Below are 12,677 nucleotides of genomic sequence, written 5' to 3' on the forward strand. Positions count from 1 at the left end.
AAAAAAAAAAAAAAAAAAAAAAAAAAAAAATTTTTTAATGGCCGGACATGGTGGCTCACATGGTCAGTTCACGAGGCCAGCCTGGCCAACATAGCGAAACACCATCTCTACGAAAAACACACAAAAAAATTAGCCGAACGTGGTGGCGGGCGCCTGTAATTCCAGCTATTTGGGAGGCTGAGGCAGGAGAATCGCTTGAACCCAGGAGACAGAGGTTGCAGTGTGCCGAGACCGTGTTACTGCACCCCAGCCTGGGCAACAAGAGTGAAACTCCGTTTCCCCAAAAAAATTCTGATTTACTGTTTTCTGAATGCCTGCTCCATGTCAGAAACCCTGCCTGACATCCTGGTCAACTTTACCCACATCCCTAGACCCTAAATGGCATTATTCCTGTTGCAGAGGGGAAATCGAGACTGTGTGCAGCTAAGTGCTGCTGCAGGTGAGGACACAAGGCTCAGGGAGGCAGAATGGCTAGTTCAAGGGCACAGAGCTGCTCCGTGTTCAGGACCCTTGCCAGCACCCAAGGAAGACTCCGGGGGAGCTGTGTGGGTGTCCTGGCCGTCACTCCCTATGTCTCCGCCCACACATGGATTCGGCTCCGTGTGTGAGTGGAGAAGCATAAGCAGCTCCCGGCATTCGACCTCATGACAAACAGATGAGCATCAGGGATCCTGACACCCTCTCTCGACCAAAGTGCTCAGGTCTTGGAAGGGTCCAGATGGGAAAATGGTGAAGCCAGGGAGAGAAGATGACTCCAAGAGAAGGCCTAAAGCTGACAGCAGCTGGTTCACCCCCAAACAATAAGGCCAAGAGAGCTCCCCTTTGGCCTGCCCAACTACCACACCCCTACCACTTTCCCCAACAGCTGCACCATCTCAGACCTTTCCCAGGGAACTGTAGGCCGGCACCCCACACCCAGCAGGCTGGCCCTGCTCTCCAGTCTGGGCCATGCAGCCTCACTGCCCAGCCCCGGGACTCTGCCCTCACCCAGTCCATTTCAGAGCAATTCCTCCCTATGTGCCCACTCCAGAACAAGTGCTCCCTTACCCCACGCAGTAACCCAGCCAACTCTGAGGCCACTGCCAGCCTGTTATGGGAGCAGGTGCTACCCTCAAGGAGGTGCTCTGTTCGTATTGAGCACGAGATTTATTGTGCTGTGGTGGGGAGGTGGGGATGGTAAACAGGTACAAAAAAATAAGAATGAATAAGACCATAGTATCTGACAGTCTTCCTTGGATGCTGGTGAGAATCCTGAACATGGAGTCTGATAGATGCTGTTTAGCAGCTCCATGCCCTTCAACTAGCCATTATGCCCCTCTCAGCCATGTGTCCACACCTGCAACAGCACTTAGCTGCATGCTGTCTCAGTTTCCCCTCTGCAACGGGAACAGTATTTAACAAAGTGACTACAGTCAATAATTATTATAGGCCGGGCACGGTGTCTCAGGCCTGTAATCCCAGCACTTTGGGAGGCTGAGGCGGGCAGATCACCTGAGGCCAGGAGTTTGAGATCGGCCTGGCCAACATGGTGAAACCCAGTGTCTACTAAAAACACAAAAATTAGCTGAGCATGGTGGCAAACGTCTGTAATCCCAGCTACTTGGGAGGCTGAGGCAGGAGAATCGCTTGGATCTGGGAGGTGGAAGTTACAGTGAGCTGAGACCTCGCCACTGTGTTCCAGTATGGGCAAAAAGAGTAAAACTCTGTCTAAAAAAAAAAAAAAGAAAGAAAGAAAGAAAGACAGATATCCAAGTTGTAATGCGGATAAGGATCTTGGGATGAGGTCATCCTAGATATAAAGTGGGCCCTAAATCCAATGCCCAGTGTCCTTATAAGAAAAGAACAGCTGAGGTGGGAGGATCACTTGAGCCTAGAGTTCGAGATCAGCCTATAACAGATCAAGACTCCATTTCACTTAAAAAAAAAAAAAAAAGTCTGGGCATGGTGGCTCTCCTCTATAATCCCAGCACTTTGGAAGGCTGAGGCGGGCAGATCACTTGAGGGCAGGAGTTCGAAACCAGCCTGGCCAACATGGTGAAACCCCATCTCTATAAAAAAAAAAAAAAAAAAAAAAAAAAAAAAAAAAAAAAAAAAAAAAAAAAAAAAAAAAAAAAAAAAAAAAAAAAAAGGAAAGAAGAGGATACAAGACATAGGAGTCAAGACAGAGGCAGAGACCGGGGTTTTGCTGCCACAAATCAAGCAACAGCTGGAGCCACTGGAATCTGGAAGACGCATGGATTTTCTCCTAGAACCTCCCCAGGGAGTGTGGCCCTGCCAGCATCGTGATTTCAGACTTCTGACCATGAACTGAGAGAGAATCCATTCCTGTTGTCTTAAACCATGAATTTGTCATAATTTGTTATGGCAGCCATGGGAAATTAATACACCCAATATTGATCACCTCCAACTCCAGAACCCATGATTTTTTTTGGGGGGAAGGGTCTCACTCTGTCACCCAGGCTGGCATGCAGTGGTGCAATCTCAGCTCACTGCAACCTCTGCTTCCCCAGTTCAAGCAATCCTCTTACCTCAGCCTCCTGAGTACCTGAGACTACAGACACATGCATCACCACACCCAGCAAATTATTATTTTTTGGGGGGACAAAGTCTCATACTATTGCCCAGGCTGGAGTGCAGTGGTGCCATCTCAGCTCACTGCAACCTCCACCTCCCAGGTTTAAGTGATTCTCCTTAAGTAGCTGGGACTACAGGTGCCTGCCACCACACTCAGCTAATTTTTTGTATTTTTAGTAGAGAGGGGGTTTCACTATGTTGGTCAGGCTGGTCTTGAACCCACGTCCTTGTGATCCGCCTACCTCAGCCTCCTAAAGTGCTGGGATTACAGGCATGAGCCACCATGCCCGGCCCTAATTTTTGCAATTTTAGTAGAGACGAGGTTTCACCATGTTGGCCAGGCTGGTATCAACCTCCTGACCTCAAGTGGTTCACTTGCCTTGACCTCCCAAAGTGCTGAGATTACAGGTGTGAGTCACCACACCTGGCCAAGAACCCATACTTTTTATCTCCAAGCCAAAGTTACTAAAGGATAAAGAGGGCTGGTGTGGGGGCTCACGCCTGTAATTCCAAGACTACACGGGAGGCCAAGGAGGAAGGATCACTTGAGCCCAGGAATTTGAGACCAGCCTGGCCAACACAGTGAAAACCTTTCTCTACAAAAAAATACAAAAAATTAGCTGGGTGTGGTGCATGTCTGTGGTCCCAGCTACTTGGGAGGCTGAGGTAGGAGGATCACTTGAGCCCTGGAGGTCAAAGTTGCAGTGAGCTGAGACTGTACCAGTGCATTCCAGTCTCGGCACTGAACAACAGAATGAGACCTTGTCTCAAAAAAAGAAGAAAAAAAAAAAGGATAAAGTGGAAAAAATTCTTTGAGATCCCTGAGAATATATCATCTGGAACTGGGGATCTCTGAGGAAAAGGACTTTCTCCTTTTTATGAATGTTTCAGGTCAGTGGGGTGGATCACGCCTGTAATCAAAGCATTCTGGGAGGCAGGAAGATCACTTGAGCTCAGGAGTTTGAGAGGAGCCTGGGCAACACAGTAACATGGTGAAACCTAGTCTCTAATGATAAAAAAATGTTTCCATTGCAATTACCTCTCAAAGAGAAGTTCTGCTTAATAACAAGCAATACTTTTGAGAGTAACAACAAAAAAACACAAAATGTTACTCCAGGAGTAAAAAAACACAAAAGGTTATTCTGCCGGGCCTATGTTTCCAATATATCTATAAAACTAAAACTGTTCTAAAAGGTTCTTTTTGTTGTTTTTTGAGACCGAGTCTGGCCCTGTCTCCCAGGCTGGAGTGCAATGGCTCAGCTCACTGCAACCTCTGCCTCCCAGGTTCAGGTGATTCTCCTGCCTCTGCCTCCCTAGTAGCTGGGACTACAGGCACATGCCTCCATGCCCACGGCGCCTGGTCCTAAAAAAATTTTTTTAAAGGTTTATTTAAAAATCATAGCCAGGGCCAGGCACAGTGGCTCACACCTGTAATCCCAGCACTTTAAGAGGCTGAGGCGGGCAGATCATGAGGTCAGAAGTTCGAGACCAGCCTGGCCAGCACAGTGAAACCCGATCTCTACTAAAAAAAAAAAAAAAAAAAAAAAAAAAAAAAAATTAGCCCGGGGTGGTGGCGTGGGCCTGTAATCCCAGCTACTCAGGAGGCTGAGGTAGGAGAATTGCTTGAACCCAGGAGGCGGAGGTTGCAGTTAGCCGAGATAGCACCGCTGCACTCCAGCCTGGGAGACAGAGTGAGAATCTTTCTCAAAAAACAAAACAAAAAAAAGATAGCCAGCTCTCCTGGAACTCCTTTGAGGATAAGCTCCCGGACCCTAGTTTTAGAAATGCTCCCCCACTTTGTTCTGTTCAGGACAGATCTACCAATGCTTACCCAATGAATAGGTTTTGCTTATTATCTGGGGTTCTACTGAGCTGAGTGTCTGCCTTGAACTCTGAAAGCACCCCTGAAATATCCTCCTTCCCCTCTCCTCATCTGGTTCAAGAAGACCCAGGTTCTGCCCCAGCAAAAAGAGATGGCACCCTTGGGCAGCAGACACAGCTCCTTTAGTCCACGTTTTCAAAATCGAGGTTCAGGGAAAACCCAGTGTGAACCGACTGCTCCTCGGGATTTCCGTTAATCGGCCCATTCCCAAAGTGGCAAAAAATTCACACGGGACCCAAGCCAGCTAGAGGCCTCCTGAGGGGCTCACAAGGGCATCAGTGCCAGAAGCCCAGAGAGACAAAGCCAAATGACACAGAATAGCAAAATGTGAACCAAGAATCAAAGAGAAGAGATAAGAAGAGTAACAAGAAGAATGAACTACAAAGACTGGGAGCGGTGGGGGCGGGGCAAACACATTTGTGATTTTCTCCCCCCACCACCACCCCGTGAAATGTCAGTTTTGAAAACAGCTTCAGAAAATGTAACCAGCGTTTCACATCTCCAAAAAGAAGATGGGAGAGAGCTGTGTTACCTCTTACTTCGAAGCCCGGCATCAGGAAGGGGCCCCGCCAGTCCACGTTTCCACCAGGAGCTCATCCTGCGGCTCCCACCGTCCACGCATGGGCCCTCTCCCCAGGTCCCGAAGTTTCCCTCTCGGGGGTCCTAAACACCTTGCCTTTCACAGGGGAGGAACTCGGTCCTCCCGGGCAAGCAAACACTTTCCGACCGTCCTAAGCTGCCCAGGGGTCCCCAGAGAGAATCCCGGGCCGCCCACGCCCCACCCTGCTCCCTGCAGAGGCGGCCACGCCCGCCCCCGAGACGCCCACCTCTCCCGCACCCCAGGCCTCCCTACCCCACGCTTAAGCCCCCCATGCCCGGCTTCCTTCAAATTCCCCTTCCACTCAGGGCCCCCCACTTCCTGCCCACCCTCCCCTTCCAAATCTCAGGCCCCTCACTCTCCATTTCCCGCTTCCCTGCTCACTCTGGGCACCTCGTCCCTCCGGCCACCACGCACGCCCTCTTTCCTCTGTCTGATCCCTGGCACCCGCCCTCCACGCGCCCTCCCTGCCGGCCACCGGCTCGGCCCCTGGGACCCCATGCCAGGGACCCCACGCTCCGGGCCCCTCCCCGCCGGCCCCCGCCCCAGGCCGGCATCGTGCGCAGCCCTGGCCCTGCACCCGCCCCGGGGCCCCGCACTCACGGCTGTAGAGAGCGATGCCCGCCGCGTCTGGGCCGGCGCGCACCTCGAGGCGTAGCGCCTGCTGCTCCGCGTGCCGCTGGATCTCGCCGTTCGCGTCGCCGATGGTGAGGAGGCGGGCGCCGGGGAACACGGACACTGCCGCGCAGGGCCCCGCGCCGCCCGGACCCGCCGCCCCCGCGCCGCCCGCGCCCGGCCCCACCGCCGCCGTCGCCGCCGCTGCCATTTTAGATCCGGCTCCAGGCCCCGCCGCCGCCGCCGCTGCGCCCGGGCCCAGGTCGCCGCCGCCGCTGCCGCCGCCGCCGTGCAGGCCGAGGCCGAGGCCGAGCCGGGCAGCGCCGCCTGCCGGCCACGCTCCGCCTCGCCGCCGCCGCCGCCACCGCCACCGCGGCCCGGTCGCGTGGCTCAGCGCCCCCTGCCGGCTGCCCTGGGCGCGGGGAGCGAGCGAGCGAGCGAGAGCGCGCCGGGGAGCGGGACTGCCCCGCCCCGCGAGAACGGTCGCCGCTTTGTGAGGTGGCTCCACCGCCCGGAAGGGCGGCGCGGGAGTGTGCGTCGGGGGCGGTGCTCGGGCTGGCGGACACGCCCCTCGGAGGCCTGGGCCCCGCCCCCAAGCCCGCGCCTCCTTAACGGCCGCGTTGGGTGAGTCGGCGCGGAGGCGCGGAGACGGCGAGGCTTTGCTCGGTCGCGCGGACACGCCCTGGACCCCGCCGCGCATGAACGGCCGCCCTTTGTGATGCGGCTTTCCGGCCCCAACCTAGACACGCCCTTGAGACCGGGCCCCGCCCCCCGGGCCCGCCCGGCTTTGTGAGGCAGCCCGCAGGAAGGCGGGGCCCGGCCGCTACACGGCCCGGTACCTGCCCGCGCCCTCCCAACGGGACTCGCTTTGAGTCGCCCCGCTCTGTGGACGGGCGGGGGGGGAGGGCGTGGTCAGCACTGGGGCACGCCCACACGCCGTGGCCCCGCCCCCTGGTCTCCCCAACAACGACCGTTTCCGAAGAAAAGGCCTCCGCCTCCCAGCGCAACCGAAGCCTGGTTGAAAGGACCTCTTCCCGTCTTTCGACCGCCCCTCCTCCCTTCCTTATCATCTCTGCCCCCTCACACTCTCTTCTTCATCCTTAAAGTTTAGCTCCTTTCGCAGAAGATATCCTTGACCCCCTCCTCTCTGAGCCCCTCCTCCAACGATGCTAAGTCCGGCCCAGCTCGGCCCTGGCACCCTCTCCCGCAACACAAACCCCTGTATCTCTGCATCGCCACTCGCTTTGGGTGGCCCCATCCCTTTTGGGCCACCCAGTGGGCTTGGGCCACTTCCCAGCACCCCTGCTTTAACTCTTCCCGAAACCTCATTTACGCCTCATTCCTTTTTTTTTTTTTTTTTGAGACGGAGTTTTGCTGTTGTTGCCCAGGCTGGAGTGCAATGGCACGATCTCGGCTCACCGCAACCTCCGCCTCCTGGGCTCAAGCAATTCTCCGGCCTCAGCCTCCCGAGTAGCTGGGACTACAGGCATGCACCATCATGCCCAGCTAATTTTTGTATTTCTAGTAGAGACGAGGTTTCACCTTGTTGACCAGGATGGTCTCAATCTCTTGACCTCGTGATCCACCCGCCTCGGCCTCCCAAAGTGCTGGGATTACAGGCTTGAGCCACCGCGCCCGGCCTCCTTTTTTTTTTTTAAACAAAGTCTCGCTCTGTGGCCAGGCTGTGGTGCAGTGGTGCGATCTCAGCTCACTGCAACCTCCGCCTCCCGGGTTCAAGTGATTCCCCTGCCTCTGCCTCCCGAGTAGCTGAGACTACAGGCACGCACCACCACGCCCAGCTAACTTTTGTTATGGTATTTTAGTAGAGACGGGGTTTCAGCATGTTGGCCAGGATAGTCTCAAACTCCCAACCTCAGGTGGTCTGCCCGCCTCAGCCTCCCAAAGTGCTGGGATTATAGTTGTGAGCCACTGCGAGGGGTCCTCATTCTACATGCCCCTCCGCCCCTATGTGCCCGTCATTCCACCTGCGAAACCCCCTAATTCAAGGACCGTTGCAGAGACCCCGGCATGGCACTGCTGCACTCCCCACACCCCCAGAAGCCTCTGCATACACCACTCTGGCTGCCCTTGGGGGGTGCTTCAAATGCAGCGAATTCAGGTATGTACCATCCCGCCCCCAGCTATCCAGCCATGAGATCCAAAGGTCCCCAGTTTGAAGGATTCCACTCCATAGAGGCCTGGGAACACCTTGACACGTGTTATAATTAATAACTTAGGTAAGCCAGCAGGCAGACACACTCAACACACCCAAGGGCACCCTATGCTCAAAAACCCAGCGGGGAAGGGAGGAACTCCAGGGGTGTGCAGAGACCTGCGACCCCTTACGTCCCAGATGGGGGACCAGAAGGGGTCCTGACATCTCCTTCTCTGGTGGTCCTGAGGAGCTGAAGGTCGAGAGGGGAACTTCCTGTTGCCTCTCCAGTGCCAGGCCCATGCCTTTGCCCTCTCTCCCACTCCTCTGTGATGAAAACCCTAAGGCCAGGGTTCCCCTTCATTTCCTGTCCAATTCCCTGAGAAAGCAGCCAACAGAGCCCCCTCTCCACCCCAGAAGTGGCTGGAGGGACCTCAGGCCCCGAATGCCTGGAGACAGAGCCCCCAGTCCTCAGCCTCACTGGCAGGCCCGGAAAGTGCTGAACTCCGGGGGCTCAGGTGAGGAGGATGTGGAAGTGGGCCTCTTCCGGGTCCTGGAGTTGCCGGGGGTGGCGGTGGTCCCTGAGTGATCATCCAAGCTGGCTGGGTCTTCTGGCGTCATTTTCTTTGTCCATGGAAGAAGACACAGAGAAGCAGGTGATTTGGGTTTCAGGATCTAGGATTTTCTACGTTCTGAGCCGAGACTGTGCCAGGCCAGCAAGTCTCATCTCATCTCACCCCCACTCACACCTACCTGTCCTTGTCTTCCCTTCTCCTGCCTTCCTTTCTGCTAAATAGGGGACCAGAGAGCCTGGATTCAAACCCCAGTTCCATCACTTCGTAGCACCGTAACCTCACTTGAGTGGCTTAACCCCTCTAGGCCTCAGTTTCTCCTTCTGCAAAATGAGGAGAATGCTAATACTCACCACTTCCTAGGGCTGCTATGAGGCTTGAAGGAGCAAAACTGATAAATCGAATGGCAGGTCATAAGCTCTTCTTTGCTAAGTGAACACAACTATTAATATTATCTCCTCTGTTGGGCTTGGTGACTCATACCTGTAATCCCAGCACTTTGGGAGGCTGAGGTGTGTGGATCACAAGGTCAGGAGTTCAAGACCAGCCTGGCCAAAATGTTGAAACCTCGTCTCTACTAAAAATACAAAAATTAGCTGGGCGCAGTGGCACATGCCTGTAATCCCAGCTACTCTGGAGGCTGAGGCAGGAGAATCGTTTGAACCTAGGAGGCGGAGGTTGCGGTGAGCCAAGATCGTGCCATTGCACTCCAGCCTGTGTGACAGAGTGAGACTCCGTCTCAAAAAAAAGAAAAATACAAAAATTGGCCAGGGGCAGTGGCTCACACCTGTAATCCCAGCACTTTAGGAGGCCAAGGTGGGCAGATCACAAGGTCAGGAGTTCAAGACCAGCCTGGCCAACATGGCGAAATGCCATCTCTATTAAAATACAAAAATTAGCCAGACGTGGTGACAGGCACCTGCAATCTCAGCTACCTGGGAGGCTGAGACAGGAGAATTGCTTGAAACCAGGAGGCAGAGGCTGAAGTGAGCCGCGATCACATCACTGCGCTCCAGCCTGGGTGATAAGCACAAGATTCTGTCTCAAACGAAAGCAAAAAGAAAAGAAAAGAACCTGCCGGGCGCGGTGGCTCAAGCCTGTAATCCCAGCACTTTGGGAGGCCGAGGCGGGTGGATCACGAGGTCAAGAGATCGAGACCATCCTGGTCAACATGGTGAAAACCCGTCTCTACTAAAAATACAAAACATAGCTGGGCATGGTGGCGTGTGCCTGTAATCTCAGCTACTCAGGAGGTTGAGGCAGGAGAATTGCCTGAACGCAGGAGGTGGAGGTTGCGGTGAGCCGAGATCGCGCCATTGCACCCCAGCCTAGGTAACAAGAGTGAAACTCCGTCTCAAAAAACAAAACAAAAAAAAAAGGAAAGGAAAGAAAAGAAAAATACAAAAATTAGCCAGGTGTGGTAGTCCATGCCTATAATCCCAGCTACTCAGGATACTAAGGTTGGAGAATCACTTGAATCTGGGAGGTGAAGGTTGCAGTGAGCCAAGACCCTGCCACTGCAGTCCAGCCTGGGCAACAGAGTGAGACTCTGTCTCAATAAATAAATAATATTTGAATACTGTTATCTCCTCCTCTCCTTCCACTCTGGGCCAAACATTCCTCAAAGGTCTAATTCCTCCTTTGCCTTGAGGCTCCTGACCCTGATCCTAGTCAGGCTCTAGAACTTGCTAGAACTGGAGCCAGTCAGCTGACAGCAGGATGGGGGTTCCACTCACAATCCTGTCCCTCCCAAGCTGGGTGACTCTACGCCCATTATCAGCCTCAGTGTCCTTGTTTATAAAAAGAAAATAGTTGGCCGGGCGTCGTGGCTCATACCTATAATCTACTTTGGAGGCCAAAGAAGGCGGATCACCTGAGGTCGGGAGTTCAAGACCAGCCTGACCAACATGGTGAAACCCCGTCGAAGAAAGAAAGAAAGGAAAGAAAGGAAAGAAAGAAAGAAAGAAAGAGAGAAAGAGAAAGAAAGAAAGAAAGAAAGAAAGAAAGAAAGAAAGAAAGAAAGAAAGAAAGAAAGAAAGAAAAGAAAGAAAGAAAAGAAAGAAAGAAAGAAAAGAAAGAAAGAAAATAGTTGATCCCACCTCAAAAGGTGTTATAAAATTGCATTATCAGGCCCTCAGCAAGGTAACAGGGAAAGCCAGAAACAGGTCAGCTGCTGCCTTATCATTTCAGCCAACAACAAAGCTGTATAAGGCTTGGAAAGGAAAGGAGTGAAAGCAGAGACTCCAAAAGAAATGTGCATACCCATGGTCGCGGCCGGGTTCTGCACAACAGCCAAAAGGTGGAGACAACTCAACAGATGAATGGATCAACAAATTTGGTGTATTCATACCATAGACTATGATTCAGCCTTAAAAAGGAAGGACATTCTGACACATTCTCTCTCTCTCTCTCTCTATTGTTTTTTGAGACAGAGTTTCGCTCTTGTTGCCCAGGCTGGAGTGCAATGGTGCAATCTCGGCTCACTGCAACCTCCGCCTCCTGGGTTCAAGTAATTCTCATGCCTCAGCCTCCTGACTAGCTGCGATTATAGGTGTGCACTACCACGGTCAGGCTAGTCTTGAACTCCTAACCTGGGGTGATCTGCCCGCTTTGGCCTCCCAAAGTGCTGGGTTAATAGGCGTGAGCCACTGCGCGTGGCCTTTTTTTTTTTTTGAGACTGAGTCGTACTCTATTGCCCAGGCTGGAATGCAGTGGCACAGTCTTGGCCCACCGCAACCTCCACGCTCTTGGCTTTAAGCGATTCTTGTGCCTCGGCCTCCCGAATATCAGGGATTATAGGCACCCACCATCATGCCCAGCTAATTTTTGTATTTTTAGTAGAGATGGGGTTTTACCATGTCAGCCAGGTTGGTATCCAACTCCTGATTTCAAGTGATCCACCCACCTCGGCCTCCCAAAGTGCTGGGATTACAGGTATGAGCCACTGTACCCAGCCTATGATCTCATTTCGATGAGATGTCCAGCATAGGCAAATCCACAGAGACAGGAGAATGGTGGGTGCCAGGGACTGGGGGAGGGAGAATGGGTAATGGGTATTTTAAGGGGAGAAGTTTGGGAGGATGATAAATTTCTGGGCTGGGTGCAGTGGTTCACGCCTGTAACCCCAGCACTCTGGGAGGCCAAGGCAGGCAGATCACTTGAGGTCAGGAGTTTGAGACCAGCCTTGCCAACTTGGTGAAAACCCGTCTCTACTTAAAAAAATACAAAAATTAGGCTAGGTGTAGTGGCTCACGCCTATAATCTCGTTATTTTTGGAGGCCAAAGCATGTGGATCACATAAGTTCAGGAGTTCAAAACCAGCCAGGTCAAAATTGTGAAACCCTGTTATCTACTAAAAATACAAAACTTAGCCAGGTGTGTCAGATGCCTATAATCCCAGCTACTTGGAAGGCTCAGAGGAGAGAATTGCTTCAACTGGGAGGTGGAAGCTACAGAGTCAAGATTGTGCCACTGCACTCCAGCCTGAGTGACAACTGTGATACTCCGCCTCCAAAAAAATAATAAAAGAAAATTAGCTGGGCTTCAGGCATCATGGTGGCATGTGCCTGTGATCCCAGCTACTCGGGACCCTGAAGCATGAGGAATGCTTGAACCCAGGAGGCAGAGGTTGCACCAAGCCAAGATTGCACCACTGCACTCCAGCCTGGGCAACGGAGTAAAATGTGTCTTTGAAAAAAGAGATGCCATGTGACATGCAAACAAAAGAAGAAAAACTAAAAAGAAAAAAAAAAGGCAAAAAGAGAGGCCCAGTGTGATGGCTTACACCTGTTATCACAGCACTTTGGGAAACTAGGGTGGGTGGATTGAGATCAGGAGTTTGAGACCAGGCTGACCAACATGGTGAACCCTGTCTATACTAAAAATACCACACACACACACAAAAAAAAATGCATGGTGGCAGGCACCTATTATCCCAGCTACTTGGGAGGCTGAGGCAGGAGAATTGCTTGAACCCTGGGGGTGGAGGTTGCAGTGAGCAGAGATCATGCCACCCTTTACTCCAGCCTGGGTGAAAGGACGAAATTCTGTCTCAAAAAATTAATAAATAGAGCTGGGTGCAGTGGCTCACGCCTGTAATCCCAGCACTTTGGGAGGCCAAGGCAGGTGGATCACCTGAGGTCAGGAGTTCAAGACCAGCCTGGTGTTGCAAACTAGTGAAACCCCATCTCTACTAAACAAAAAATTAGCAGGGTGGCAGACCACCTGTAATCCCAGTTACTTGGGAAGCTGAGGCACGAGAATCACTTGAACCCAGGAGGTGGA

General features: G+C 52.9%; 1 protein-coding gene and 1 long non-coding RNA gene across 3 annotated transcripts in view; both read right to left on the reverse strand.

Annotated features, from left to right (window-relative positions):
* The window catches only part of CARM1 (coactivator associated arginine methyltransferase 1), a 56,519-nt gene extending 50,478 nt beyond the window's left edge, over positions 1–6,041 (reverse strand). For both annotated transcript variants that reach the window (XM_017497755.2, XM_017497754.2), the window contains exon 1: positions 5,658–6,041. In XM_017497755.2, coding sequence (XP_017353244.1) covers positions 5,658–5,880 — 223 coding nt within the window. In that variant the 5' untranslated portion in view covers positions 5,881–6,041. The remainder of the gene's footprint in view (positions 1–5,657) is intronic.
* A 1,830-nt stretch (positions 6,042–7,871) lies between these two features.
* Positions 7,872–12,677, reverse strand: part of LOC108282004 — a 9,499-nt gene continuing 4,693 nt past the window's right edge. Inside the window, exon 2 of the long non-coding RNA XR_001816231.2 lies at positions 7,872–8,445. This is a non-coding gene — a long non-coding RNA (uncharacterized LOC108282004). The remainder of the gene's footprint in view (positions 8,446–12,677) is intronic.

The sequence above is a fragment of the Cebus imitator genome, unplaced genomic scaffold (assembly GCF_001604975.1).
Source record: "Cebus imitator isolate Cc_AM_T3 unplaced genomic scaffold, Cebus_imitator-1.0 Scaffold234, whole genome shotgun sequence".
Lineage (NCBI taxonomy): Eukaryota > Metazoa > Chordata > Mammalia > Primates > Cebidae > Cebus > Cebus imitator.